Genomic DNA, 27,981 nt, shown 5'->3' with positions numbered 1-27,981 from the left:
ACTATTGATTGGAAAACAAAAGACAGTAATATCAAGATTGACATTTGTAATTAGAATTTGACATTAACCTGAGTCTACATTCTTTTACCGCCATCAGTAATTATATTGACAGTTAAGAGCCGGTATTAAGCAACATTGCTAAAAGTCGATTCTATCTTATGTGCAGATTTAAGCCTTCGAATAGTTGAACTTTAACCCCCTTATAAATAAAAAGACACACCTAGGATGAACTCTGGATTAAAATGACATTTCCATACTAAATGACAATAAGCCAGAGTTCAACTAGGGTGTAATTTTAAACTAATCACAGGACAGAAAAGTTCTCGAGTGGCGACCACGAACCGGAAGACGTAGTGTGGGCAGGCCTCCCACTAGGTGTACTGACGATCTGGTGAAGGTCGCGGGAGGTGCCTGGATGCGGGCGGCGCAGGACCGGTCTTTGTGGAAAACCTTGGGGAGGCCTTTATCTAGCAGTGGACGTCTTTCAGCTGAAACGAACGAATCACAGGACAGCAATCCAACAGTTCAAATTGGCTTTTCAAGGATATTACGGTCCTAAAATGTTTCAGATACCAGTCAGTTGAAAAAAAGTTATTATGTATTTATTTTTTATGTATCTATATTTTATGTAATTTTAATGAATACCTTACACTATTGCTTTTACAATCAATGAGTGTTTTCATCTCATCTTAATCTAACGCCGTTTGACTTCGTGCTAGCAATTACTTATACCTACCGCATAGTAAATTTATTATTCATATCAAGGCAGTATAAAACATTTTTGTTTAAGTAATATTAAAAATACAATACAAATACAATTAAGTATTTTAATTTATTTATTGCTTTTGTGTTTTATTTTTTATTTAACTGTCACTTGGACACTTGCAGATTCAGACTTCATAGTAGAGATATGCGAAACTCGGCACGTGTAAACCCCAGCGTCAAGGTAAGTAATTGTGTCGAATTTCAGCTCTTCTGAATCTTGTTTTCTACTGTTCTGTAAAATAATATTAAAAATAAGTTACTACCTTCTACGTAAAAGTGATTATTTCAGTCGAAAATCGAAATAAAATTAATAAGGCTCAGTTGCACCACCTAACTTTGACCGTAACTATAACGATAACCGGTGTTTTTTTGTATGGAATTTGATAGATTTTTGACGTCTGTCAAAGTGAAAGTAAGATGGTGCAATCCAGCCTAAATAATTTATTTTTTTGGAGTAGGACACATCCTTCTGGATAGAGACTTGTATGAGAGAGAGAGAGAGTTATAAAATAAGTGTCTTGAAATGGAATTAAATGATTATTCTAACTTTATTAAGCAGGTAGTTAGGTATAAAATAGGACACCCACCTTGTACCATCGAACTGAATCGACTAACGAGCGAGTAATAGGGCAGGTGACTACCGCTGCCTCACCGTTATTGAAATTGAACGTAGAGAATATCTTAGTTTCCCTTGGATATTCTGAAAAAGAAGACAATATTGTATACCTAAGTGCAAAGTCAATATAATACCTGCATTGATATAACTAGCTTTTACCCGCGACTTTGCTCAAGCTCGCACGCTCATCATTCATCATTTCAGCCGCAGGACGTCCACTGCTGAACATAGGCCTCACCTAATGATTTCCACATCGCACGGTTGATAGCGGCCATCCATCGCCTTCCTGCTACATTTATGAGGTCGTCAGTCCACGTTATGGGTGTCTCACGCTGCTTTTTTAGTTATGTGGCCTCCACTCCAGAACCTTGCCCCATCGGCCGTCAGTTCTGCGTACTATGTGCCTTGTCCATTGACACTTCAGCTTGCTAATCCGCCGGGCTATGTCAGCGACTTTAGTTCGGATTCGAATCTCCTGATTTCTTATTCAATCTCGTAAAGAAACACCGCACATCCCTTTCCATAGCACGTTGTGCATCTTTGAGCTTCTTTATGGGGCCTATAAGCCAATTTAGGCAATGTTATCGTTCTAAAAAAATACTAAAGTATTTACCGACGACATCATAAAGGTAGCAGGAAGGCGCTGGACGCAGGCCGCTACCAATGGCCAACATGGAAAGCATTGGGGGAGGCCTATGTTCAGCTGTGGACGTCCTATGGCTGAGATGATGATGATGATGATGATTTTTACCTACCTTCAAGGTCTACTTGAAATACCTTCTCATGAGGGGAGCTAAGCTCGTTGTCAGCCTTACAAACAAAACTACCCCTCTCTGAGATTCCGTTGATGATCAAAGCGCCATCTGTGTCCAGGGTGTAGGAATCGTAACCTGTAAATGGATAGAAACAGATGTACANAGAATCAGATGTACCTATATTGTAAATGCCCACAAAAACTGAAGAAACACAAAAGTCCGAGTGTCTGTGAAGTGACTGACGCCCGTATTCACAAACGTTGCTTGCTTAAGTGAAGCAGCAAATAAAACGCACAGCGTTGAATAGAGCTCTGTCCGTGGCTCTGTGGTTGGTTCGTGTGCGTCCACGCGCACTGTGAGACCTCATAGTGATGTTTGTGAATACGGGTGTGAGTTTCTTCCACCGCTTCTTCTTGGCACCAGCCAATATTGTCCTGAAGTGGTGATAGGGAAAGCTATATTTGGACGTTCAAAAGGGCCTACCTACATACTAATAAAGGACTTGAACTTGTAGAGCGAGCTATAAACCTAGGGACGGAGGCGTAGAGACGAATGTTCAATAGGAAAATAACTCGTTGCTCCGTCTCATTGGGCTCTGGCGCATACCGTCGGGTTTCGGGATTTATCCTCCACCCTTCTGGCAGAGACAACACCACATAATTCACTGGCCATCCTCGTTGGTGTGTAATATGCAGTTTATGAAGAAGAAAAACATACCTGTAGGGATTTCGTACCCATTTGTCGACCAGGTAATGATAGGCTTTGGTTTTCCTTCAGCCTGGCAGGGAATCCTCACTATGTCCCCTTTGACTGCTTTTATGGGCTTACTTAAGGCAGTAATTATGTAAGCTGGTTCTGAAACATAATTTTTATAACGGTATTATTTTAGTATCATCTACCTACTTAGATTTCATCATCATCATCATGTCAGCCACAGGACGTCCACTGCTTAACATAGGCCTCTCCCAATGACTTCCACATCGTCCGGTTGGTAGAGGCCTGCATATAGCGCCTTCCTGCTACTTTTATGAGGTCGTCGGTCTACCTAGTGAGTGACCTAAGTGGTAATGGTACTTTATTGATATTTAAAGCAAGATCTTACGTTTAACGTCGACTTCAAACAGCAACCTTTTTTCACTTTTTCCGTTGCTAGCTAAACAAATGTATTGTCCAGCTTGATTTGCCCTTATCCGTTTGAATACATATTCGTCAGGAGACTTCACAGTCCTGCAAAATGAAAAAAAAAGTATTATAGTTCGCGACTTTTAGGCGAAGTTGCACCATCTTACTTTAATTTTGACTAACGACAAAAATCTGACAAAGTCCATACAAAAAGCAGCGGTTATATAACAATGTTACGGTTAAAATAAGGTGGTGCAACTCAGCTTTAGTAATTTACGAGTATTCTTTTTTTTTAAGTGACAAGAGGCAAACGTGCAGACGGATCACCTGATGGTAAGTGATTACCGTCGCCCATAGACACCCGCAGTCCCAGGGGCGTTACAGGTTCGTTGCTGGCCTATAAGATGGTTCATACGCTCTCATTAGAGATAGGTTGCCATAAAACACGTTTTGTCTGTAATGCTAGTTGCGATCAGTCTACCATATTACCATCCCAGGAACATCTTCTTCCCAAAAACATGCTTAACTTCATACCTTAGGATAACTTCTTTCACTTTACTTCCTGGAGCCAGGTCCTCAGAGCTGATGAAGATCCAGGTAAGGGTAGGCTCAGGGTAACCGGTAGCTTCACAACGTATTTTTTCTTTCTCACCAACATACGTGTTAAGGGAAGTGTATTCAGGAATTACGAATTCTGGTTCCTCTATAAAAGTTCAAAATAATACACCTTGCTTGTTTTAACTCATAAAATCTCAATTTATTATTTGAAAAATTCTGATGAAAAGGCGAATAAAAATATTCATTCGTAAGAATTTGCGAACACCACTACCTATATAGTTCATTTTTTAAATCAAAATGTCAAAAGAGATATATGTTTATACAGGGTGTTAGGTAAATGGGTATATGAGCCGACACTAGCCCATGTTAACATGGTCATATAAATGGTTTGGTGAAGTCAGAAATTTGATATCATCATTTTTTTTTAATATTCATACAAAATAAATTTTATAAAATAATTAAAATGAAGATATCAATTTTCTGACTTCACTATACCATTTATATGACCATGTTAACATGGGCTAGTGTCGGCTCATATACCCATTTACCTAACACCCTGTATATGACCATTAAAAAACTTACCGTAATACTCAACTTTGATTTCAATTTCGGCTGTGCCATACTTATTTGTAGCTTTGCATTTAAATACCCCATTGTTTAACAGTGATGCGGAGAATCTGTAAGATTTTAACTTTCATAATCGTTTGTCAAGACAGGGCCGGTCATTGTGGAAATCCTTGGGGAAGGCCTTTGGCCATCAGTGGACGTCATTTGGCTGAAACGAACGAACATAGGTAGGTACATGAAAAAAATTTGAAACATTTGCTGACCTCAACATGTTATCCCGAAATATCTTATACTCTCCACCATCGATTAAGGGTGCACCATTTAAGCTCCACACTACTTCCGGTGTCGGAAAACCTTCAACTTTGCAGTTCAGACTTGTTTCATCGCCTTTCTTTGAGTTTACTGGTCCTTTTTCTTCTTCTATGGTTGGTGGGACTGAAAAGGGTAAAATTGGAGAACAAAAGTTTCTTTCTATATTATTAGACTATTGATACAGCTGTTCTATTTTCTAAATAGAGTAGCTCTGAAAGGACAGTCAAACATTTACCAAGACTAAAGCATAGTTTCAAGTGGTCGACTACCCATGGCTGTACTTATCTCTAATTCTTGTAAATATTAATTGCTATACTTTACCTACATTCAACAGTCAAGTACACGTGATGTTTGTCATCTCCAGCGACGTTGCTGGCAGTGCATACGTACTCTCCAGAATCATAACGAGAAACTTCGTCCAAATGAATTTTATTACTAGTCTCTTCCATTGCACCAAATACGTCGCCATCTGGTTTGAATGCCCAAGTGTATGTCGGTGGAGGTATACCTTTAATAATTCTAAGGAAATGTTTAATTTGAAATTTAATACTAATATGAGTAGCTTGCGAAAATAATGTAGGTTTTTAATGTGATTTACTTATTTCGAGTCAGAAAAGTAATAAATATCAAAAACAATATGATATGATTTATATTGTAGAGATATATCTTTTGGTTTTGTTATCATCATCATCATTGCCTATGATGATCATTGCATGCATCATCCTTTAATTTTTACCTGCATTCGATGTCCAGCGTAGATCCCTCTTCAATGTGTACGTCATTATTGATTTTCATTATTCGCGGTCTCTCTGTACAAAGAATAAAAGATCTATTATTAGGTCGCATAAATACACCTACTGATCAAGATTAGACTTTACCTGTTCCACTGATAGTGATTTCAAATTTAAAGTTCTCAAAGTGGTTCTTATTGTCCACTCTGCAGAAGTAAGCCCCTACTAGATCCGGCTGCATGTCCTTTATTACTAACGATGTACTATCCGACGAAATCTTATAGTGATCGTTTTCTTCAATTGGCCTTCCCTTGAACTTCCATTGAATCTTTGCTGGAGGATAGGCATCTACCTTACATAATACTTGCCCATCTTCTTTAAACTTGATAGCAGTATCTAAAATAACATTAAATTGTGCATGTAGAATTAGTTTATTCCCAACAAGATCAGCATTGTGAATTTGGAAGAGTCCTGTAGTCAAACAATCACCTTTATTTAACACTGTTTGGTACCATTCTTAAGCGTTCTTTATGTTGTAGACGGTAAGGTAATTGACTAGAGAAGAGTCCTACAACTATTACCTGAATATGCAAATAAAAAAAGATATTTTGTTTTTGCAGTTTTCAGAAAAGACAACTGCTTACCTTTAGGTGCCTCTTCTACATCAAAATAATCTTTAGGTATAGTCACAACTATCACAGAAGAGCTGTGCTCGCCAAATTCATTCTTAGCAATACATTTGTATGTCGCATTTTCATTTGCTCTGTCCATTTGCATTTCTTGTCCATAGTCAAATGGAGCTGGCACTTCAACTGGCTGAAGGAAAAAGGGTAATTTATAAAAAATGAATATCACTAGAGTTTTGTAGGAAACCACACTTTAGCGACCTCCTCCCTTCTGTTCTGGGTGAAAACCACATTTATGTGATCAAAAATATTATTAAGCGTTATAGGGGCGGATACTTTATAATGTAGTTAGAAATAATTTTGATGAAGACTTCTTTTATTTAATTTGGTACTAAGTTTAATATTTGAAGATATTACTTACAGNATCTTCTTCAAACTTGATAGCAGTATCTAAAATAACATTAAATTGTGCATGTAGAATTGGTTTATTCCCAACAAGATCAGCATTGTAAATTGGGAAGAGTCCTGTAGTCAAACAATCATCTTTATTTAACACTGTTTGGTACCATTCTTAAGCGTTCTTTATGTTGTAGACGGTAATTGACTAGAGAAGAGTCCTACAAAGCATGATCTGAATATGCTATTACAAAAAGATATTTTGTTTCTGCAGCTTTCAGAAAAGTTAACTGCTTACCTTTAGGTGCTTCTTCTACATCAAAATAATCTTTAGGTATAGTCACAACTATCACAGAAGAGCTGTGCTCGCCAAATTCATTCTTAGCAATACATTTGTATGTCGCATTTTCATTTGCTCTGTCCATTTGCGTTTCTTGTCCATAGTCAAATGGAGCTGGCACTTCAACTGGCTGAAGGAAAAGGGTAATTTATTAGAAATGAAACTGTCTGTCCTGGGTGAAAACCTACACTTTGAAAAGAAAACTGCCAGATGATAACCACATTTGTGTGATCAAAAATATTATTAAGCGTTATAGGTGCGGATACTTTATACCTACATATGTAGTTAGAAATAATGTTGATGAAGACTTCTTTTTTCATCCACAACGAAGGAAGCTCTTTCATTTAATTTTGTACTAAGTTTAATATTTAAAGATATTACTTACGGCAGATCTTATTCCCACTTCTGTTTTTTCATTTATCCAAGTAATATCAGGTTTCGGGTACCCTTCTACTTGACACCGCAAGAATAACGGCTTGTTATATTTCGCATTTACCTTTGGAGGTCCCATGATCGATGTGCTCGGTTCTAAAAATAGGTAATTTACCACAAATTGTGTAAAATAGGGATCCAAAATCGCCATTATAATCAACATACGTAGTAACACATTTATAGGTTTAAAACCGTTACAAGTTTAAAGCGCTATAAATCACCATCATGATACCACTGCTCTGATACTTTTCTACTTTCTGTACAAGAAATGGCATTATTTAAGTTTGTAATTTTATCAGCTCTATGACTGCCTAAAAAGTTATGTTAATCAAGTTAGGTTTAAAAGTTATTAATTCTTACTCACTAGTTCCTGTTAGAGATAGTTTGAATGACAAATCCTTTGATTCTAATCCATTAGTCGCTTTGCAGGAATAGCTTCCTATCAAATACGGCATCATTTTCTTGATAGTGAGAACTTCTGCGTCCGTTACGTCAAAAAACTCGTTAGTTTTTAGGATTTCTCCATTTCCATACCAAGTTATGGTAGCAGGTGGTAGTGCATCAACTTTACAATTAATTTTGGCACTATTCTTGTAGATTACATTAGTGTCTGTGAAAATAAACGGGAAACAAAATTTTGATGAATAAAGTTAATTGAGGTGATTCTCAAAATCGTTAAATGGTTGTTAATTTTAAGCCAAATAAAGCAGGTAAATCGGATAAAATATTATTTAAATTATGTAAGCGGTTTGTTGTAAGTGTTCCTTCTAGAAAACTTTATTCTATGTCTAAAAATGCATCATAGAACAAAATATTAATGAATAATATTGCAATGCAATTACCTACAGGTTCTTCCAATATATCCAGGTATTGAGTTCTCTCAGTTTCCACTTTTATTTTACGACTGATATCGCCTTCTGAGTTTTTAGCTGAACATTTATAGGTTTTAGTCATAGTAACTTTATCTATTTCTAATTCTGCCTTGTAGCTATATGGTAGCATAAAAGGTAATACCTAAAATATCAATAAATTGAAGAACTTTTTTGCAAATTATTTCTATGTTACAAGACCAAAATAATAAATCTCAACTTACTTCTGTAGGTAGTATAATACCATCTTCATCTTGCCATGTTATCTCTGGTTTGGGATATGCTTCGACAGTACATACTAGTTTTATAGCGTCGTTATATTTGACTTTTATTTCATTCCCTTTATCAATCTCCATGTCTGGAGACATACTTTTGGGTGATTCTGCAAAAATTATAATAATAATGTAATTAATATCAGAATTTTATTTATTTATTTTTTCACAACAACACTTCACTGTTTCAATTATAAATATTATACCAGTTAGCATAGTATCTAAGTGCTTTACATTAATTTATTTGAGAATGGTAGGTATTATATCAGTAGGTTTTTTCTATTTCTTTTGTAAATGATTGTAATCACCTAAATAAGATTTTTAGGAGGTAATTCTAAGTCAGGTACCTATTCCGATAATAACATACTTACCTGAAATCTTTTGTACTTCGATAAATGTATTACTTACTCGAGTAATATTGGTCTTACTTTCGTTATGATATCCAAACACCTGCAACATAAATGGAAGCAATAAACTTGAGCATTGAAATACAGCTTCAATACAGATCAGATCAGATCATACTCGTAAATGACAGCTTGACCAATTTTAAAGTGGCTTCTAGCCGTGTAACAATACAGATAGCGAAACGAACACAAACTCTAGCATTGATTTAGCCAGCGATTGATTATTATCAAATCCATTCACGGACGGGCTTCAATAAAATTCAATCTTGACTGTAGGTAGGTCTTTATTGTAATTAGGAATGCTACTCTATTAAGTTACTACATTTATTTTAATATCGCAAAAGAAAACAAGCTCTCAATTTTTGCTCTTTTGCGTGTAAAATAATTTTACACAAATTCGTAATACTTACACCGATTTTAAATAATCCTTTTTGAGGAACCATTTTGTCAGTGATATAAATATTTTCTTTCGCATTAATTAATTTTAACGGAAGATTTCCAATTGTCGCGCCTTCGTCATTGGTTAAAATTATTTGGCTGGGAACATATGCCTCTTCCGTGAAAATCTGCACGCTTATATGAGATTTTGCATCTAAAAACAAAATTTCATCATCATCATCATGATCATTATCATCATCATCATCAGGTTATTTAGTCTCCACTGCAGGAAAAAGGTTCTCTCTAATTTACCACAGGCAAATAGAGGGTTTACCCTTGGACATTACCTATACCTACTGCACATTTTAACAGTATTCCGTTTAGTACAAGGCCTAAGCTTCTTTCGTGGTAGGAAACAGTTGAATTAGAGATAACCTTTAGTGTCGTTGATAAAACGATTGCAATTAAAAACAATTCATTTGCAATTTTAGTGGGTACTCATTATCTACTAAACAAGGTTAGGTATTATACATCCGAATTTCATGTTTTTTAGCATGCTAATTGACGTCATTTAGCTGAAACAAACAAAGGCCTTCACTGCTGGACAAAGGACAAAAAAAATTTTTTTTTCGACTTGAAAATGCATTGAGTTGCATACCCAATGGCTCGGGGGGAGGGGGGGGGGGGATGGGTTATATGGGGCTCTCCCTGCTAGAAGAGCAGGGGGCCTACCCACTAAAAACCAGTCGGGTCCTTCTGGTCGCGCTTAGTAGGGCACACCGCTAGTCAAACGAAATGTTCAGGTGCGTGCCCCCACGCTACGGCCGCAGCCTCTCCCTTCAGGCGTCCTAATAGGACGCCCTCTCTCCAAACTTCGGGCCTCATCGTTAGAAGGCGGACACCTCCGCTCCGTGTCCACCTCCATGAGGTTAGCCGCCATGCCATTCTGTGGCACCTACTTAGGCTTTTGCGGCGGCTGGGGGCAGTATTTTGCCCCCAGAGTGTGTTCCGGCGCCCATCCCCACCCTAATCTACACTAATATTATAAAGAGGAAAACTTTGTTTGTTTGTTTGGTTGTAATGAATAGGCTCAAAAACTATTGGACCGTTTTTAAAAATTCTTTCACCATTCGAAAGCAACATTATCCACGAGTAACATAGGCTATATTTTATTATGGAAAAAATAGGGTTCCGTAAAATATTTGGGTTTTTCGGAGACCACGTGGGCGAAGCCGCTTGCGGAAAGCTAGTACTCAATAACATTATGGATTTATGAAATTATAACTCACCAGCTATTGGCAGAGTCACTGTATCCTCCATAGTGGTTGGCTCAACAGGAGAGAAGCCATATTTAAAATTTATTTTACTTGTGGCCGTGCATATAAATTTTGTGGCAGACTCACTTCCTACAGTTGCTGTATAGTTACCCGCCATACTGATGTTAAATACTTTTATTGACTGAAAAGACATTTTTTATAAAAAATTCTTCAATGTAGCAATCGAAAACAAAAGGATATTTAATAATAGTACAATATAGTACATAAGAAACATTATGAAACCTTAATATAATTAAGTATAATGTTATAAAATAATGTAACAATACTTACCGTGACGCTAGGGATATCAACAATTGTTTTTACTTCTGGCTTCGAGCCATCGGGCGCTGTAAGATCCGTAATTTCAGGATGAGTTCCAATGCTTGTAAGCCTTGAATCTTTCATGGCTGAATCGATGGGAATCTGTAATAAAAAAACGAATTTTTAGACGAAAAAAAGACTTCGTGAACTCACAGACTAAAGATTACAATAGAACTTACCGTTACATTGTGTCCATATCCCGGAGGTAATGATTTAGACAAAATTTCCGTTTGCCTGGATTTAACTGTATCTTCCATTAAATTTAAAATCTGGTAACAAAAGTATATTTTCATCAAAATTATTAAGACGAGACTAGCAACACAGTAAAGTTAAATATCAAATAACATTACAACATATGGCTGAAATGATGACGATGATGATGAATAAGACAAACTAAGCAAAAAAAAAATTAGTCCTTTCACTTACTCATGAATCGTGAAAACCCTATTCCCTATAATATCGTCTACGTACCTCTTTGATGTATTCTTTGTCCATATAAAACACTGCACCAGAAGTAGCATTTGCCAGTTTATGATATTCATTAAATGTCTTGCTTCTTCTACCGCATTTGTTATGAGTTAAAATAAACACCACCTAAAACATAAGATTCAAAAGTTAGAACTCAGTAACATCTTTATTCTTCTTTTGTATATCTTTCATTGTGTAACTCATTATTCTGATGGTGATGGTGATGAAGCCATAGCTATAGGTTTCTAGCATGACTCAATCATACCCACAGCACAACGTTCCCTCTGAAGTACCGAATCTGAATCATACTTCTTTTAGGTTATGACATGTATAATTTATTAAATATCTCTTAAATAAATAATATTTATTTATTTCTATCTTTGAAGAAATATGATTCGATGCTTCACAGGTACGGTATAATATTATACCATTAATGTCCAAAAATCTCTAAATATCTGAATTTAACCGTGTTCATACTTTCTGAATCAAAATAATGTATAATTATATAAAAACCACTGAAATGCATCTGGTAAACCATTGTTTGTTGATTAATAAGATCAAGTTGAGAAGATCTATTGACTTATCTATTAATGATAACGTCAATAAATATAGTATACCTAATAAATAAGTATTTTTTGTCAATTGCTTAAGAATACTGATAAATACCTGAGTATATTTCTTTATAGCAAGACTTTGCACATCATCCAACAAGTCGTGGTCTTTGGCCTCATCATCAGTGAACACATACAAAAACGATCCAGGCAGACCTTCTTTTAGACCAAGCTTTATTCCCGACATAGAACTCTCTGGACAATCATCACCTCCATCCGCAATGATTCCTGAGAGTTTTGCTTTGAATATAAATGGATCTTTTGTTCTAGTTAACATATCTACCTGAGTCGCTAAAATGTGTAACACAATTAGATTTGTTGAATATTTTATTATTCTATAAAATTTGTAACTTTATTTTACTTACGTAAGTCGTTAAACGCTATTAATATAACGTCTTCTACCGGAGACTCCACTGAATTAGTTACAGCATTGAATATAAGTTCCACACCATACTTCACTTGATCAATATCACGTTGCATAGATTGAGTATTATCAATCACGAACGTCAGACTACCCTTTTCCATTTCTCCTGTTGTCAAGGGTATGAACACTAGCACAAAATAAAATAAATTATTTAGAGTCATTATTACACTACTTTTCTGATACATTACAATGCTGGGCCTCAAACACAACTGAAGTGAGCATTTTAATTTAAAACAGGAAATCTCTTACAATGACCTCAAGATAATAATTGCCGATATTGTAAATATGGCAAAACCATAACTAAATTGAAATAATTAAATAAGCACGCTGTTAGTGATTAATAGTAAAATATCAGCATCTCGAAGTTATCCAGCAAAAATTCAGTTAGGTAATTGATTTACGCCCGTATTCACAAACGATGCTTGCTTAAGTGAACGCACAGGGTTGAATAGAGCTCTGTGATTGGTTTATAATTATGTCACCCTGTGCGTCCACGCCTACTGTGAGACCTCATAGTAATGTTTGTGAATGCGGGCGTTAGGTTCGGTTCGGTCGTTCGTTTCAACCAATGCTGCTACTGGACAAATGCCTCACGGATTTCGGCGCTGCCCGCATCCAAGTGCTTCCCATGAGCTTCACCTTGATTCATCATCATCATCATCATCATTTCAGCCACAGAACGTCCACTGCTGAACATAGGCCTCCCCCAATGCTTTCCACGTTGATCGATTGGTAGCGGCCTGCGTCCAGCGCTTCCCTGCTACCTTTACGATGCCGTCGGTCCACCTTGTAGGTGGACGTCTCACGCTGCGTTTTCCGGTATGCGGTCACCTTGATTAGGTACTATAAAATAATTCAACGCAAGATCTATTTAAAAGGTATTTATTTTTAAATAACCATTACATTAAAAAATAATAATTAATATGAATATTCTCCCCACATGGCGGATTCCTTAAGGACCTTGTGGTTGCCAGTGCCGAAAAGGCCTTTGAAGCCAAAAGTGGTTTCGAAGTCTGGTAGACTGCAGCAGACGGTGTATCCCTTGGCAGGGTCTCTCCAGACGTTCCCGCTCATCCACTCTATGTCCGGGCAGATGTCCTTGCAAGGCATGTGGGAATATGCCTTGGATACCGTCAAGTCCGGGATGTTAAGCTGGATCACAGCTAGCGATGTTCTTGCATCTTGATTTTGGATTACCTATGAAAAGATAAACATGTGCATTCTTTGCCATTCTTACAAATTTTTATTTAAATCAACTAAATATTGAATTAAGTCAACAAAGAGACGTCTCAGGATCGAGCCGTCTGGAGACGCATGATGAATGGGAAGAAATGGGAATGGGCCAGGCAAAGAAGAACAAAATAAATGTAGTTATTAAGAAAAATATTAAGTCTTCAATATTGTTGTGAAATTGATGATAAGACACTTCTTTCATAAAGTGAAAATAACGATAGCTTGATGATTAAATAACATTCAAGCTTCTAACGATTAAAATAATTAATTCTTCAGTTGGAAACTTAGACAATTAAGTATTTATAAATGTTTGAACCATATAATATTATCTAGTTTCCCAGAGGCATGGAATATCCAGACACGTCATATGCCTACTTATCAACCCACGATACGTTATGACGAATCTCTATGTTTATTTGACCCAACACTTCTGAGGGTTGGTATTCCCAAAGATAACAGAACGCAAGCATTTTAATCTTTCTACTATTATTATACAAGTTTACCAACTGACTAACTAAATTAAAGGCTGAAACTAAACAGTTTTTTTATCTTGCTGTTATTAGGTATTCGTCTACAAATTTTTCCAAATAAGACGGTTGTTTACTGTTAGTAACTCGGGCCTATGTGATGCTAGAACTTGTCTTATCAAAACGTTAAAGGTTATTTCTGAAGAGACGGTTACAAACTAAGTCTAATAACAAACACGAAGCCGACCGAGCGAGGTGATTATTTATTTGATTTCTGTTTTCCTAAAGAGGGTTAAAAATAATGGAAATCACATTATTATAAACTGGTAAACTGGTCGAGAATGCTTTAGTGCATTATGTACAAATTTATTTTGGCATAAAAGTTTAAATAAATAAATAAATAAATATTATCTTTGTATCATCATCATTTCAGCCACAGGACATCCACTGCTTAAAACAGAACAAACTAGCTTTTAACTGAACCATAGAAGAAAATTTAACAATAATTTTGTAAAAAATACGCGTACGTTGTTGACTTCCATGGGACCATGGTTCTTCTATCCATAGAAGGGTCTTTATATAAAGTGCATATTTTGGTCGGTTTTAGAAAGAACTCTACTAAATTAATAATGAGTTTGCATGAGTCCGACTAACTCACCTTCCACAAATACTTTGGCACAGGTATCTGGCCTGTGCGAGTATCGCGAAGAATTATGTTTTCAGGGTCCTTCAGGGCATTATTCAGGGTAAGCTGCCCAGAAGTGCCTGTCCATACCATCATGTTGTCGTATGAAGACTTGGCCAAATCCCTCACCCGTCGTTCTAGTTCATCCCAGTTCTAAAAAATTAAATTACGTACAAATACTGTTCCCAACAAAATTTACAATTAAAAAGTNTAAAAATTAAAAACCCGACCTCTCTATTAATAAAGGCTGTGGTTTTGTAATACAACACCCATCTCAGGGGTAATTACAAGAAAAATATAAATAAAGATTTTACTATTACTTTATTAGTAAAAAACCTTGTTTAAACTTTTCCTAAGACGTTCGAGATGGTGCTTGTTACCGCCCGCACCAACCCCGCGTACCCCGCTACACCACCGAGCACATGCGGCCGCGCCCCGGGAGAGCGGGGGGACTGACCGATAGCTGTCGCCCTTGTAATAATACCATTTTCCTGATTTCATAGATTTTTCCATGAAAATTTAATGTATTTTTTTTGGCATCAGTGTCGTGTATGTATACTACCACCCCTGAGATGGCCGTTGTTTTACAAAACCACACCCTGTATAAATCGACATTCATACCTTTGTATTACAAGTACTCCAATGCGGGACAACGTTTAGATAAGTCAATGCAGCTTTTTGGGGCAATCCCCCGGAGAGATCACGGGAATTCACCAGCTGTCTTCTATCGAAGCAACACCTATCTGTTTCGTGGAACCATCTTCGAAGAAGAGACGATACAGCATTGATCTGAGTATCACACCAATACAATTCATCGAATTCCAATGGGAACGAATCGCTTTCCCACATGGGACCTTTCAATTCCTTATCAGCTAGTGATCTTTGGATTCTCTGCTTAGCATACACTGGTACATTATAATCCTTGTCAATACAAACTTCGTATACTTCTTGGAAATCATCCGGAAATTCGTAACCTATTTTGATCACTTCAGAATTGCCAGAGTTGCAACGTCTTCCAGTATTTCTTATTTTGGGCTGGATTTCTTCCTGGCAATTTAAATCTGTATATTCATATAGGTGTCCATTGACCAGGAAATTAGTCTCTCGTTCACAAATGACTGATATTTTTTTCTCAGGAATAATTTCAAAACCACTAGGGCAATATAATGACAAACGCTTTTTGGATGGAATGCGCAGTACTCCATTGTTGTTTTCGAATTCAGCTAGTTTCATGGTATCTTCATCAATCATGAGTGGTTGTTTATTTAATAAGTCGTCTTGAATGCTTAATAAACAATCTAAAATTTAAAGCACATCATTAAAAATCGTATTTTTTGCAATGTTATGATGAAGCAATAAAGTAAAATGCAACGCACCTTTTGAAAATACTTCAAACGTCCGATTTATGCTCCCAAAGTGGTTGGATACGACACACGTGTATTCCCCTCTTTTATCGAATGTCATCACTAAATTGTATCTATCCATCGACAACACTATTTCCAATGAATTATTGTTTTCGATATCTTCGCCATCAAATAGCCATGTTACCTAAAAATGTATAGACACGTTATAAATCCACGACTATAAAGCCTTGATCACACGTACCGAGTAAACGGGCGAGACAGTAGGGTGAGCGAGTCACATACTCGAGCGCTCGGCCGAGCACTCGGCGTAATGTTCTCTCGCACCGAGTACTCGGCCGAGAGCACTGTCTCGCCCGTTTACTTGGTACGTGTGATCAAGGCTTTAGGTGTAGTCACAGACTACTAATAAGTTACTACGTCTAACGTTTAACTCAGTCAGTGCCTTATACAGGGTGGAATTTTGTAATGCCACCTGGAGGTAAAGTACTCTTAATACTGTAGATAGAAAATTTTACTGAAAGAAAACATTCCTTTATTTTTGAAAAGAAAGAGAACTGCATTCAAGGATTTTCGAATTTTTTTCGAAAATTCTCTACCATACCATACAATTTCCTGTACCCAATTAAAATAATTTAAGATTTCATGGTTAAATTCCTTTAATTTGATTTATCAAGTTTGTTAGAGAGATTTCATCCTTTTACTTAACCCTAACGATCGATGCAATAAAAATACAGGGTGTAATTTTAACAGATTTTAGTTATGTTCGAATGCCGGGTGTGGCAAGCAAATTTTTGGAAATCTTTGAATGCAGTTTTATTTCTTTTCAAAAATAAAGGAATGTTTTCTTTGAGAAAAAAATTCTATCTACAATATTAAGAGTACCTTCCCTCCTGGTGGCATTACAAAATTCCACCCTGTATATGGGAGGGGCGTGGGAGGGGTGACATTGACATAATATGACGTGACAGAGCATAGTCTCGCTGACGTATCAAATACACCATCTTGTGCCGCTCCCACACCTCAGACACAATACATACTGAGTTAATAAGCACTAGACCTTTTAAAACAATATTTTTCATTTCGTAACATACAAACAAATACCTGTGGCTCAGGCTCTCCCCTGGCTTCGCAGTTTAATACGGCTGGCATTCCCTCACTAAAATTGATAACTGTTTCCACTTCCGATTCAAACACTGGTTTGTATCCAACAACAACCCTTATGCTTTCAGAATCAGCGCCATTAAAATTACTGACACGGCATGTATAAATGCCTGCATCAGTTACTTTGATATCCTCCAGTTTTCTCGTCTCACCCAAACCTATTGGTCTTCTGTCCTGAAGTATTATAATTTAACCATAAATAACTTGAATTATCAATAATAACAAAAGTGATTAACTATTTGCTTTCAAACCTTGAACCAACGAACTGTGTCTATTATTGTATGAGGGATATCACATTCTATTTCATCCGACTCCCCTTCTTCTAAAGAAATAGTTTTGGATGGAGTTTTTTCATCAGGATAATCTGAAACATAAAAAAGTCTTATAAAATTTGTGTACTTGTGAATGGAGTTATTTGAAATACTTAAGAATAGTAACATGGAAGACATACCTTTTATATTGACGTATAACGCTTGAATAGCAGAGCCTAAGGAATTCTGGGCAGTGCAAACATAGGTGCCAGCAGACTTCCTATCCAGATTCTTTATGACCAATGTTCCATCTTCCTCTATGTCGTACCATTCTGAACCTGCAACCATATAAGATAAGAGATCATGATTATTCAGTGTCTTTGATTCACTATGATCACAAACAACATTCGTGAAACGGTTGAGGTCATATTGTAAAATTCAGTCATCTACCATATAAGATAAGAGATCATGATTATTCAGTGTCTTTGATTCACTATGATCACAAACAACATTCGTGAAACGGTTGAGGTCATATTGTAAAATTCAGTCATCTACCATTTTGTTTTACGATTGAGAAAAAGTAGAAAATAATAAAGTTCTTATTTAAACTCTGGATCCACTTTTGAAAGATTAATTTGTAACTCACGATCAATGTTCCCAAGAGACAGGATTAGCTAGTTTGGGAACTACCAGTAATCTTAGATTGTTTTTTTTTATGCATAACAAGGCAGGTATTTGACAATCGCACCTGATGTTAAGCGGGATGCAGTCTAGGATGGTATAAAGGGTGGAATATTGTAATGCCACCTGAAGGGAAAGTACTCTTAATACTGTAGATAGAAAATTTTACTCAAAGAAAACATTCCTTTATTTTTGATCAGAAATAGAACTGCATTCAAAGATTTTCAAAAATTTGCTTGCTACAGTCGGGAATCGAACCAACTAAAATGTGTTCAAAATTACACGATGTATTTTTATTGCATCGATCGTTAGGGTTATGTATATGGATGAAATCTCTCAAACAAACTTGATAAATTAAATGAAAGGAAAACCATGAAATCTTAAATTATTGTAATTATTTACAGAAAATTGTATGGTATGGTGGTAAATTTTCGAAAAATGTTCGAAAATCCTTGAATGCAGTTCTCTTTATTTTTAAAAATAAAGGAATGTTTTCTTTGAGTAAAATTTTCTCTCTTCAGTATTAAGGGTACTTTCCCTCCAGGTGGCATTACAAAATTCCACCCTGTATATCTGCCTTGTGAGTGCCTATTCACGCTCGCCTTGAAAAGGCCCAAAATTATATTTACAAAAAGACTTAATCTTTTTTATTTCTTCATACCTGAGGCAACGTTGAGTCCCCCTCTGGACCATGTGACCTCGGGCTTGGGGTACCCTGAAGCTTTACAGGGCAGCCTCATTATCAAATCATCAACAACTCCTGTAAACGTGTTCGTTGCTGCTCTTTCAATTCTGGGTGGTACTGCAAAAACCATCGATCAGTTATTACTTATACTTACTTTAAACTTCTTCTACTGATTATGTAAACAGCTGCCAAATTAGGAGCGATTCAGAATCAGTAATGTAATCGATTTACGTAAAGAAAACAAAAAAAAACATCATATTTCATTATTTTTTCCGCTGCGCGGGTTATTTTTCGAAAAATACCCCGATTAATAATTAGGATAAAGTTATTTGGCAACTGTTTGCAAAATCACCCTGTATGTGTTTTAGTGTATGAGAAAACACAATCACTACGTACCCATCACTTTGACTTGGTACGTGAAATTGGCTGAACTCTCCACGTTTCTTGCTATACAAGTATAGTATCCATCATTGGTCGACCTTATGTTCCTAAGATCTATTATTTGACCTGACGAGTCAGTCGGCCTGCAATGATGTATACAAGCTCATAACTTAAAGTACCACAAAGATTCACGTAATAATTTCCATGCCAGCATGCAAATTTTTGTAAAATAATATTAAGCCTACTTTTAGAAATGCAAAAAGAAAAACCAAACCTAAAGAGGATTTAGGACGCTATTTGGATCAAATATGTAATTGCTCAATAATGAATAATAAATAAAATAAAATAAATAAATAAATAATGCTTTCTGACCAATGGAGAGATATTAGTCCATGCCATTGCCTATTTCTTTAAAGTTTTACAGAAATATATTTAAAACAACAGCTATGAAAATAAATTTTATATTTACATCATTTTCTTAGGCTCTGGCTCCTTGTCAACTGAATTGAAGAACAGCCACGTCAACTTCGGTTGTGGGTAACCGCTGGCTCTACACGGTAACTGAAGGTTATCACCTTGTCTCACCTCAAATGTACTCTCTTCTGGAGAATAAATGCTCACTGGGACTAAAAGCAAGAATTTTTTTTAAATGGTCCAAATACCAACAATTTAACCCGTTCGAACTAACTGCGTACCCCGTCTGTACCAGAGCGTCAGTGTGACGTCACGGCTAGGTACGCAGTTAATTCGATTGGTTTGTAAGAAAAAAATACTAATCGAATCTATTCATAAATCTCACCTAAATAATCGACGGTTATGCTTTTATTATTTGATCCTAAGTGGTTTTTTGCCGCACAAGTAAAGCGTCCTACATTATCTTTTGAACCTGTAAACCTAAAAAAATAATAATTATAATTAAAATTCTCTGGCGTTAAGAGTCACCTATCTACATTATAAGTAACCAGAAAAAATCGAACTGCCTAAGGCATGAATGGAACCAACGACCTTTCGCTTGCCGGGAGACTGATTCCATTCACTATTTAACGTGTTTTAACTGAAATACATACTTTAAGCTGTTATCTCTGTAGATGTGATGGTTCCTATCGCTGATAATCTTCACTCCATTCAGGAACCACTCCACGCGAGGCTCCGGAGCTCCTTTGGCGTGACATTTGAGTGTGGTTTTTGCACCTTCTCTCGCTCTGACATACGTTTTATCGACGCTAACAGTTGGCGGATCTGAAATGGATACATATTTGGTTTCACTTTTAATTGGCAAAGGGCTAGTTTCACCCATTCTTCATAAAAGTCATCTGAAAAAATATTTATCTAACAAATTGTTTACCAGTAAAAATCTGTTAAAGATCCGAAACCAAGAATATTTCAAAGATTCATAGGTTCGCTATCAGAGACTTTTTCAACAAGTAGTGAAATTGACCCTAAATATTTTTATAGAGTCAAGAAAATTACGCCTAAAAGATCATGCAGAACTGAAAAAAAAATCAAGCAAAAATAGTTCCAAAGAGCCTAGTTATAAAGCTGATACAACTAATTTACTTACACTCAACGGTAAGTTCTATTAGATGGTGATCACGACCGGCGTCATTGGTGGCTATGCACCGATAGAACCCAGCATTTTCTTCATTAACGTTGGGTAGTTTAATAACTTCACCAGTATCATTTAATTTATCAAAATATTGCGTGTACAGAGAAAGATGAAACCAGGTTATCTGTGGTGCTGGTTCTCCTTCCAGGATTCTAAAATATTATGACTCTTTAAGTTTATTGCATTATTATAATTAAAATTTCTATAAATTTTAAACAGGAAAATGTTAACCTGCATCTGATTTCCGCATCTTCTCCTATTCCACTGCTCGTTTCAAATGCCACCTTTTCAATTTTGGGACGATCTAAATACAAATTAATATTATTAGTAGGTACTATTATTAGTACTATTACCGTCAAGGCAAAATAGACTATTTCCAAAAAGGTCTTACCAAATCCAGAAATGTTGATGTTAAAAATGAATTCTTCGTCATGGATACCAGACTTAGCTTTACAAGCAAACGTTCCACTTAGATGCTTTCTCATGTCCTTGATAGTTAGAACAGAACCATCAGGTGATATGTCGATGTACCCATCAGGTATTATTTCCTTGCCTTTGTGAAGCCATTTAATTTCGGCTGGCGGTTCGGCATTTATTTTACACGTTACTTGTCCCGTGTTTCTATACTTTATTGTAGTGTCTAAAATGTTAAAATTCACAGTCAAGATTCCAGTCAGAAATTATTGCAAGAATTTTGAGACGGTTATTTATTACCTTTAGGTGATTCAATAACTTCAAACACATCTTTCTTGATTGTCTTAACTTCTACTGTTTGTGAAGCTTCTCCATGCATATTAACAGCTTTGCATGTGTAAGAATCATTACTTCTCACTGTATCTATCGCCAATATGTTAATGAAATCATACGGCACTTCTAATATTGTGTACTGAAAAGCAAGGATAATAATTAAATCACCACAAAAAGTGAAATAAAGTGATAATAATAAATATTCGCTACTTACATCTGACGTCAATACTGATCCATCACTATGGGACCAAACTGCATCAGGTTTAGGGAATCCATTTATTTTGCATGATATTTTCAATGGTTGATTATATTCTGCATTGATAATGAGGCCTCCTTCGATTTTTACTGTAGGCGCCCTATCTTCAGGTCTCACTACAAAAATTTAACCAATTTAAATTTTTCCAAATAATTGACATAGTTTTAACCTGTTAACCATTTGCTGAAACTCATAAGTACTTAATTAGGGTCTCGCAAAAGCAAGCTTAGCAGGTAATGTGGAACCACTTAATTTATAAACGGACATTGCAAACGAAGAATTATTTAGGATAGTAATTTTACCTAAAATAGGGTTTTGCGGTTCTATTGGCGTAGGACTTGTTCTTTTAAATGGAGCTTTACTTTTCGTGTCGTAACCTTTGACCTGGAAATATTCAAGTCTATTATATTTATAAGATTTTTCACTAAATACAATCAAAGTTTTAAAAGTTTTCTTACCGTTATTTTGAAGGTGGTGTTAGGGGGTACAAATAGATTGGTGGTATAGAATTTTTGCTTTTCATCAATTAACATAAGTGGCATTTCGACAATATCATGCTCTTCGAGGTCTGACAACACAACTGTGTTTAGAACTGCACCATCATCATCGGTTATCAATTTTATTGATAAATGGGACTCTTTATCTGAAAATAATTAATTTCTATGACCATGACATTCTAAGTTACTTCAATTCTCCTTACAATTAGACAGATTAAAACGTTAGACAGTTTGTTTGTTTGTTTGGTTGTAAATGTTGTAATGAATAGGCTCAAAAACAACTGGACCGTTTTTGAAAAATCTTTCATCAAATTTTATTTTGTAAAAAAAATAGGCGGATCCACTATAGGCTATAATAATGTAGTCCACGCAGGCGAAGCCGCGGGCGGAAAGCTAGTTTTTAATATAATGAATATTTAACGGATGAATCAAAAGGTCTGATCTCCTGTTAGCTATCTTTCTTTACATTACAAAATTAGAATTGTTTTGTGCACTACAAATCACTAAAGATCATTTATCTAAAGGAACAGACACAAGTTCTATTGTTATTGAAACAAATTGTTTTGGATATACTCGTACGCTGTTTATAAAATTAATAGAATCATCATCATAAGACGTTCACTGCTGAATATAGTCTTCCCCCAATGATGTACATAGTGACCGGTTGGTAGCATATTAGTATGTAGTTAGTAGTACATTCCTGATTAATAGAATAATATTCAATCTTATCAGAAATAGCAGTTATACCTGGTAACGGCTGGATAGCAGTGCCTTCGATGGAGGAAGGCTCGGCAAGAGAGAACCCGTGCTTGAATTGGATGGTGGTGGTGGCAGTGATCACCACACTGGTCTCCGACTTACTGCCCACCTTGGCTGTGTAGTTGCCGGGCGTGGTGTCTTTTATTTTCACTGACTGAAGGGTAAATATTATCATCATTTATCATCTCAGCCATAGCCGGCCACTGCTGGACATAGGCCTCCCCCAATGATTTCCATAATGCCTGGTTGGTAGCGGCCTGCATCCAGCGCCTTCCTGCTACATTTATGAGGTCATCAGATTTATAAATACATATAACTACGGTGATAACGATTTAAAGTGAAAGAAGATTTCAGCCAACCTTATGATAGAATACTTCTTGTGATAAGGTACCTAAATTTTATTAAGATGTCATTGTTATTAATTTTTCATTCGATCAAATAAATTATTGCCTTCAAGCCGAGTACTTAACGTGATTAAAATGAGTACTTACAATAACTTCTGGTATATCTACAAGTTTCTCTGTATGGGGCTTACTGCCGTCAGGGGCGGTTATGTCAATTTTAGGTTCTGTTCCCGACCCAGCGATCACCACATCTTTCATATCAGCATCAACTGGAATCTGTAAAGTTGTGATTGGTTTATTTACAAATGATTCATCATCATCATCATCAACATTTCAGCCATAGTACGTCCATTGCAGGATATTACGCCTCCCCAATGATTTCCACAATGACCGGTTGGTAGCGGCCTGCATCCAGCGCCTTCCTGCTACCTTTATGAGGTCGTCGGTCCACCTAGTGGGTGGACGTCCTACGCTGCGCTTTCCGGTACGTGTCCTCCACCCCACATATTCTTATTTCTAAGTAATGGAAGATTTGGCCTGCACTTTCCACGTTGCCCAAACGGGTTGCGGAGTCTTATTAGTATTTTCTCCCTTAGTCGCCTGATACGACGTCCATCGGGATAGTTTAAACCAAATCATTCATTTCCTCTGCTAAATTATAGAGGAGGAGGGGAGGGAGTTAAAATTTTACTCTATCAGTCATAATTCAGTCTAAAAACCATAGCACAGATGAAACTTTTGACACAGTCACGAAATCGCGATGCTGCATCGATAGAGTCACTAAAATACGCGATACTGATACATGAGATGAAATTGTGATACTGCATCGTCAATCGCCGATGCTAAAAGTAGCATTTGTGCTGGTGCCTAAAAGTCGTTTATTTTCTGCAAATTGACTTTTGGAAAGCGCTTTTACGCGTCTGATGCTGAATTGATACATTTACACAACAATATTAACAGCATTGTTGTGTTCCGGCAGTTAGAGGTAAGGTAACCAGTTCCACCGTGGTTGAGGATTCTGGGTGAAGCTCGCTTCCACCTTCGACCTGATCGTCACTTACCATCAGGTGAGATACAGGCCAAGAGCTAACTCGTTGTGAATAAAAAAAATATTACCTAAACGAGGACTTAGCATGTTATTAATCTAAAACTTACTGTCAAATCGTGATCGTAGCCTGGAGGGAATGTCGTTTTGGTGACTACTGTTTTTCGACTAGATACTGTCTCCGCTACGTAGGCCAAAATCTGGAAAATATTTCAAAACAAAACTTAAGCTCTTTAGTTAAAAACGTATTGAGGGATCACAAAATTTTCATGCAAAATATCTAATAACCTTCATTTTAACAGGTAGTGACGATTTATGGTGCTGGCGTGCTGTAGTGTGGCATTATAATTATTAGCTACACATTTCAATATTTTAATTAAGGTCTGTATGTGTAATTCTCAAATATTACTTAAACATAAGGTTGAAAGTATAAGTAACTCATTAGTAGTCTACGTTTATTTTCAAGTATTACAACCTTTCCAACATTGTCCTTGGTCATGTGAAAGACTTGTCCATTAGTAGCATCAGATAGCTTGTGGTACGCTTGGTACCCCGGGTCGTCGTCGCTACCGCATCTACCAGTTAAAAGGAATACCACCTGCAATGTAATAAAAGTGACTTTTTAATATGTACGTACCTAACTTTGGGTTAAAAACTAAGGGACAAAACTTGCAATCCGATCGAGTTAACTGCGCTCCCAGGTGTCTTGGCTCACTTTTAGCTTGGTCCACGTCGGGCCAAAAGTGGACCAAGTCGCTGGAAAACTCGCATTTGGCAACCGTGACGTCACATCGATGGTACGCACGGAGCGAACACGGGGAGGTGGTGTACGGATAAGTACCAGGGAGAGTTCACTGAAAAAAATGTTTGGTTACTGCTTACACAACAAAAGTGACCACGGAACACCTGGTTATGAGGAACAAAATGTTGTGTAAATTAAACAAATAATTCTGTAGTGAGCTAGACTTAGTTTGGTTATAGTTAACACTTAGTTCGGTGGTCACTTTTGTTGTGTAAGCAGTAACCAAACATTTTTTCAGTGTTATTTATTTATTTATTTTTATGTTAAGTAAGCACAGTTGACAACACATCAAACCATAAATACCTTCATAGTTGTTGCAAAATAGCCTGTATTACAATGACATAAGACACCACTGTGTTTAGCTTGATGTCCTGTCGTCTGTACACAACCATCATGATTTGGTCAAACAAAACTTGAATTACCTGAGCGAATTTCTTGCTAGCCAAGTTCTTGACCCTGTCAAGCAAGTCTAAATCCTTGGCAGATGCGTCAGTAAGCACATACAGGTTGGAGCCGGGAAGACTCTGTGTGAGCGCCAGTTCGATGCCCGCCATGGACAATTCAGGGCAATCGCCACCACCGTTCACGTATATGGACTCGAGAGCCTTTTTAAATTCTTCTTCATTTTTTGTCACAGTTCGAAGCTGCGTACCTAAAATGTATCATTATTAGTAAGTTGTCATGCACTATAACCTCGTTTTTTTCATGTAGGACTGTAGGTACAGTCTGAGCTAATAGAAAATCNTTTAATACGATCGAAAGGTTGAAAGTATAAGTAACTTATTAGTAGTCTACGTTTATTTTCAAGTATTACAACCTTTCCAACATTGTCCTTGGTCATGTGAAAGACTTGTCCGTTAGTAGCATCAGATAGTTTGTGGTACGCTTGGTACCCCGGGTCGTCGTCACTACCGCATCTACCAGTTAAAAGGAATACCACCTGCAATGTAATAAAAGCGACTTTTTAATATGACTTTTTAATATGTACGTAACTTTGTCTTAACTACTTATGCAGGTTAAAATTAAAAACTAAGGGACAAAACTTGCATTGCAAGATTGCAACCCGATCGAGTTAACTGCGCACCTGGGAGTCTTCCTGCAACTTGGCTCACTTTTAGCTTGGTCCACGTCGGGCCAAAAGTGGGCCAAGTCGCTGGAAAACTCGCATTTGGCAGCCGTGACGTCACATCGACGCTCTGGTACGCACGGAGCAAACACGGGGACGTGTACGGGTAAGTGCCAGGGAGAGTTGCATTCCAGCGAGGTACGCAGCTAGCTCGATCGGGTTGTAAGACGTAATTATTTTTATGTTAAGTAAGCACAGTTGACAGCAAATCTGACTTTACCGTCAGTAGAAAGGAAAAAATGCTAAAGCGTCATATGGGCCAAATGGCGCTTTAGCATTTTTTCCCTTCCACTGACATATTATTTGTTGCAAAATAGCCTGTATTACTACGAGATAAGACGACGTTGAACTTGATGTGCTGTCGTCCGTACACAACCATCATTAATAGTCAAGGCAAAATTAATGATAATAATATGTTGTGACCCATATAATTCATCATCATCATCATTATTTCAGCCATAGGACGTTCACTGCTGAACTCAGGCCTCCCCCAATATTTTCCATGTTGATCAATTGGTGGTCTGCGTCCAGCGCTTCCCTGCTACCTTTATGATGTGATCGGTCCACCCACAGGACGTCCTACGCTACGTTTTCCGGTACGCAGCCTCCATTCCAGAACCTTGCTGCCCCATCGGCCGTCAGTTCTGCGTACTATGTGCCCTGCCCATTGCCACTTCAGCTTGCTAATCGGTCGGGCTATGTCAGCGACTTTAGTTCGTTTACGGATCTCCTCATTTCTGATAATTAAAGTTATTGAATTACCTGAGCGAATTTCTTGCTAGCCAAGTTCTTGACCTTGTCAAGCAAGTCTAGATCCTTGGCAGATGCGTCAGTAAGCACATACAGGTTGGAACCTGGAAGACTCTGAGTGAGCGCCAGTTCGATGCCCGCCATGGACAATTCAGGGCAATCGCCACCACCGTTCACGTATATGGACTCGAGAGCCCTTTTAAATTCATCTTCATTTTTTGTCACAGTTCGAAGCTGCGTACCTAAAATGCATCATAGTAAGTTGTCATGCACTATAACCTTGTTTTTTTCATGTAGGACTGTAGGTACAGTCTGAGCTAATAGAAAATCGATTTTTTTCAAATATCTTTGGAATATTAGAATGACTTTATATCCTAGATATTAGGATAGGTACACAAATCACTATTAAACATAGCTTCAGGTCGGAGTCAATGTTATTCGGGTTTATTAGTTAAAAATAATATATTTGTTTCTAATAACCTTAAATCTGACTACAAACCTGCCTATAATTTAATCAGAGCTAAGAAAAACAATGTTAGTATAAGATAAAAAGATGATGAAAGTAAAAACTCACCAGGGTCGTTGAACGTAACCAATATGAAATTGTCTATCTGTGAACGATTCGAACTTAACACCGTATCGAATACAAGCTTGACTCCATGTTTCACTTGCTCTATGTCATTGGACATAGACCCTGTATCGTCTATCACGAACGTAAGACTGCTTTTTTCTTTTTGTCCTACTGTTAATTGAATTATTAACAATAAAAAATAATATCCTCTAAAGTAATTCATTATTAAATATTACAGTTGGGACCGTATCATCGCGAGTGAAAAACAATACTGAGCCAGCTAAAGT

At 36.9% G+C, this 27,981-nt stretch overlaps 2 protein-coding genes across 4 annotated transcripts; both read right to left on the bottom strand.

Moving 5' to 3' along the window:
- Window positions 1-831: 831 nt before the first annotated feature.
- Window positions 832-12,479, bottom strand: LOC114359174 (hemicentin-2-like). 2 transcript variants are annotated; one of them, XM_028313460.1, is made up of 24 exons: window positions 12,225-12,479; window positions 11,915-12,150; window positions 11,252-11,374; window positions 10,960-11,049; window positions 10,751-10,882; window positions 10,433-10,601; window positions 9,176-9,357; window positions 8,733-8,811; window positions 8,314-8,471; window positions 8,063-8,234; window positions 7,585-7,830; window positions 7,174-7,316; window positions 6,747-6,918; window positions 5,574-5,822; window positions 5,432-5,504; window positions 5,021-5,214; window positions 4,647-4,818; window positions 4,399-4,493; window positions 3,793-3,961; window positions 3,239-3,363; window positions 2,854-2,991; window positions 2,137-2,271; window positions 1,353-1,465; window positions 832-997 (listed from the first exon to the last, which is right to left on the bottom strand). In XM_028313460.1, the coding sequence occupies exons 1-24, from the start codon at window positions 12,466-12,468 to the stop codon at window positions 860-862; spliced, it is 3,747 nt and encodes a 1,248-aa protein (XP_028169261.1). In that variant the 5' UTR covers window positions 12,469-12,479; the 3' UTR covers window positions 832-859. The 2 variants fall into 2 exon arrangements, with proteins under 2 accessions (XP_028169261.1, XP_028169268.1); XM_028313467.1 differs by lacking the exon at window positions 11,915-12,150.
- A 670-nt stretch (window positions 12,480-13,149) lies between these two features.
- On the bottom strand, window positions 13,150-27,981 carry LOC114359066 (hemicentin-1-like). 2 transcript variants are annotated; one of them, XM_028313326.1, is made up of 25 exons: window positions 27,698-27,981; window positions 27,136-27,365; window positions 26,065-26,187; window positions 24,556-24,645; window positions 23,548-23,676; window positions 23,045-23,210; window positions 22,259-22,443; window positions 22,103-22,184; window positions 21,759-21,916; window positions 21,512-21,683; window positions 21,189-21,437; window positions 21,029-21,101; window positions 20,753-20,949; window positions 20,259-20,430; window positions 19,991-20,085; window positions 19,661-19,817; window positions 19,207-19,334; window positions 18,787-18,927; window positions 17,645-17,782; window positions 17,445-17,557; window positions 17,134-17,367; window positions 16,045-16,216; window positions 15,290-15,966; window positions 14,642-14,821; window positions 13,150-13,480 (listed from the first exon to the last, which is right to left on the bottom strand). In XM_028313326.1, the coding sequence occupies exons 1-25, from the start codon at window positions 27,915-27,917 to the stop codon at window positions 13,202-13,204; spliced, it is 4,560 nt and encodes a 1,519-aa protein (XP_028169127.1). In that variant the 5' UTR covers window positions 27,918-27,981; the 3' UTR covers window positions 13,150-13,201. The 2 variants fall into 2 exon arrangements, with proteins under 2 accessions (XP_028169127.1, XP_028169119.1); XM_028313318.1 differs by lacking the exons at window positions 26,065-26,187; window positions 27,136-27,365 and adding exons at window positions 24,921-25,043; window positions 25,670-25,899.

This window comes from Ostrinia furnacalis, unplaced genomic scaffold, assembly GCF_004193835.3.
Source record: "Ostrinia furnacalis isolate ACB-3 unplaced genomic scaffold, ASM419383v2 OfSCF0312, whole genome shotgun sequence".
Lineage (NCBI taxonomy): Eukaryota > Metazoa > Arthropoda > Insecta > Lepidoptera > Crambidae > Ostrinia > Ostrinia furnacalis.
Note: the sequence above shows the minus strand (reverse complement) of the source record. Positions and strands in the feature narration are given on the sequence as shown.

Coding starts and splice junctions, on each gene's coding strand:
- LOC114359174 (XM_028313460.1), bottom strand. CDS start 12,468: ATGTATCAGAAAAGTAGTGTAATAATGACTCTAAATAATTTATTTTAT. Junction 11,375..11,914: donor CTATAAAGAAATATACTCAG/GTATTTATCAGT, acceptor CTTATGTTTTAG/GTGGTGTTTATTTTAACTCA. Junction 10,602..10,750: donor TTGATATCCCTAGCGTCACG/GTAAGTATTGTT, acceptor ATGTCTTTTCAG/TCAATAAAAGTATTTAACAT.
- LOC114359066 (XM_028313326.1), bottom strand. CDS start 27,917: ATGAATTACTTTAGAGGATATTATTTTTTATTGTTAATAATTCAATTA. Junction 27,366..27,697: donor GGTTACGTTCAACGACCCTG/GTGAGTTTTTAC, acceptor GATGCATTTTAG/GTACGCAGCTTCGAACTGTG. Junction 21,102..21,188: donor CATCAACATTTCTGGATTTG/GTAAGACCTTTT, acceptor ATTTGTATTTAG/ATCGTCCCAAAATTGAAAAG.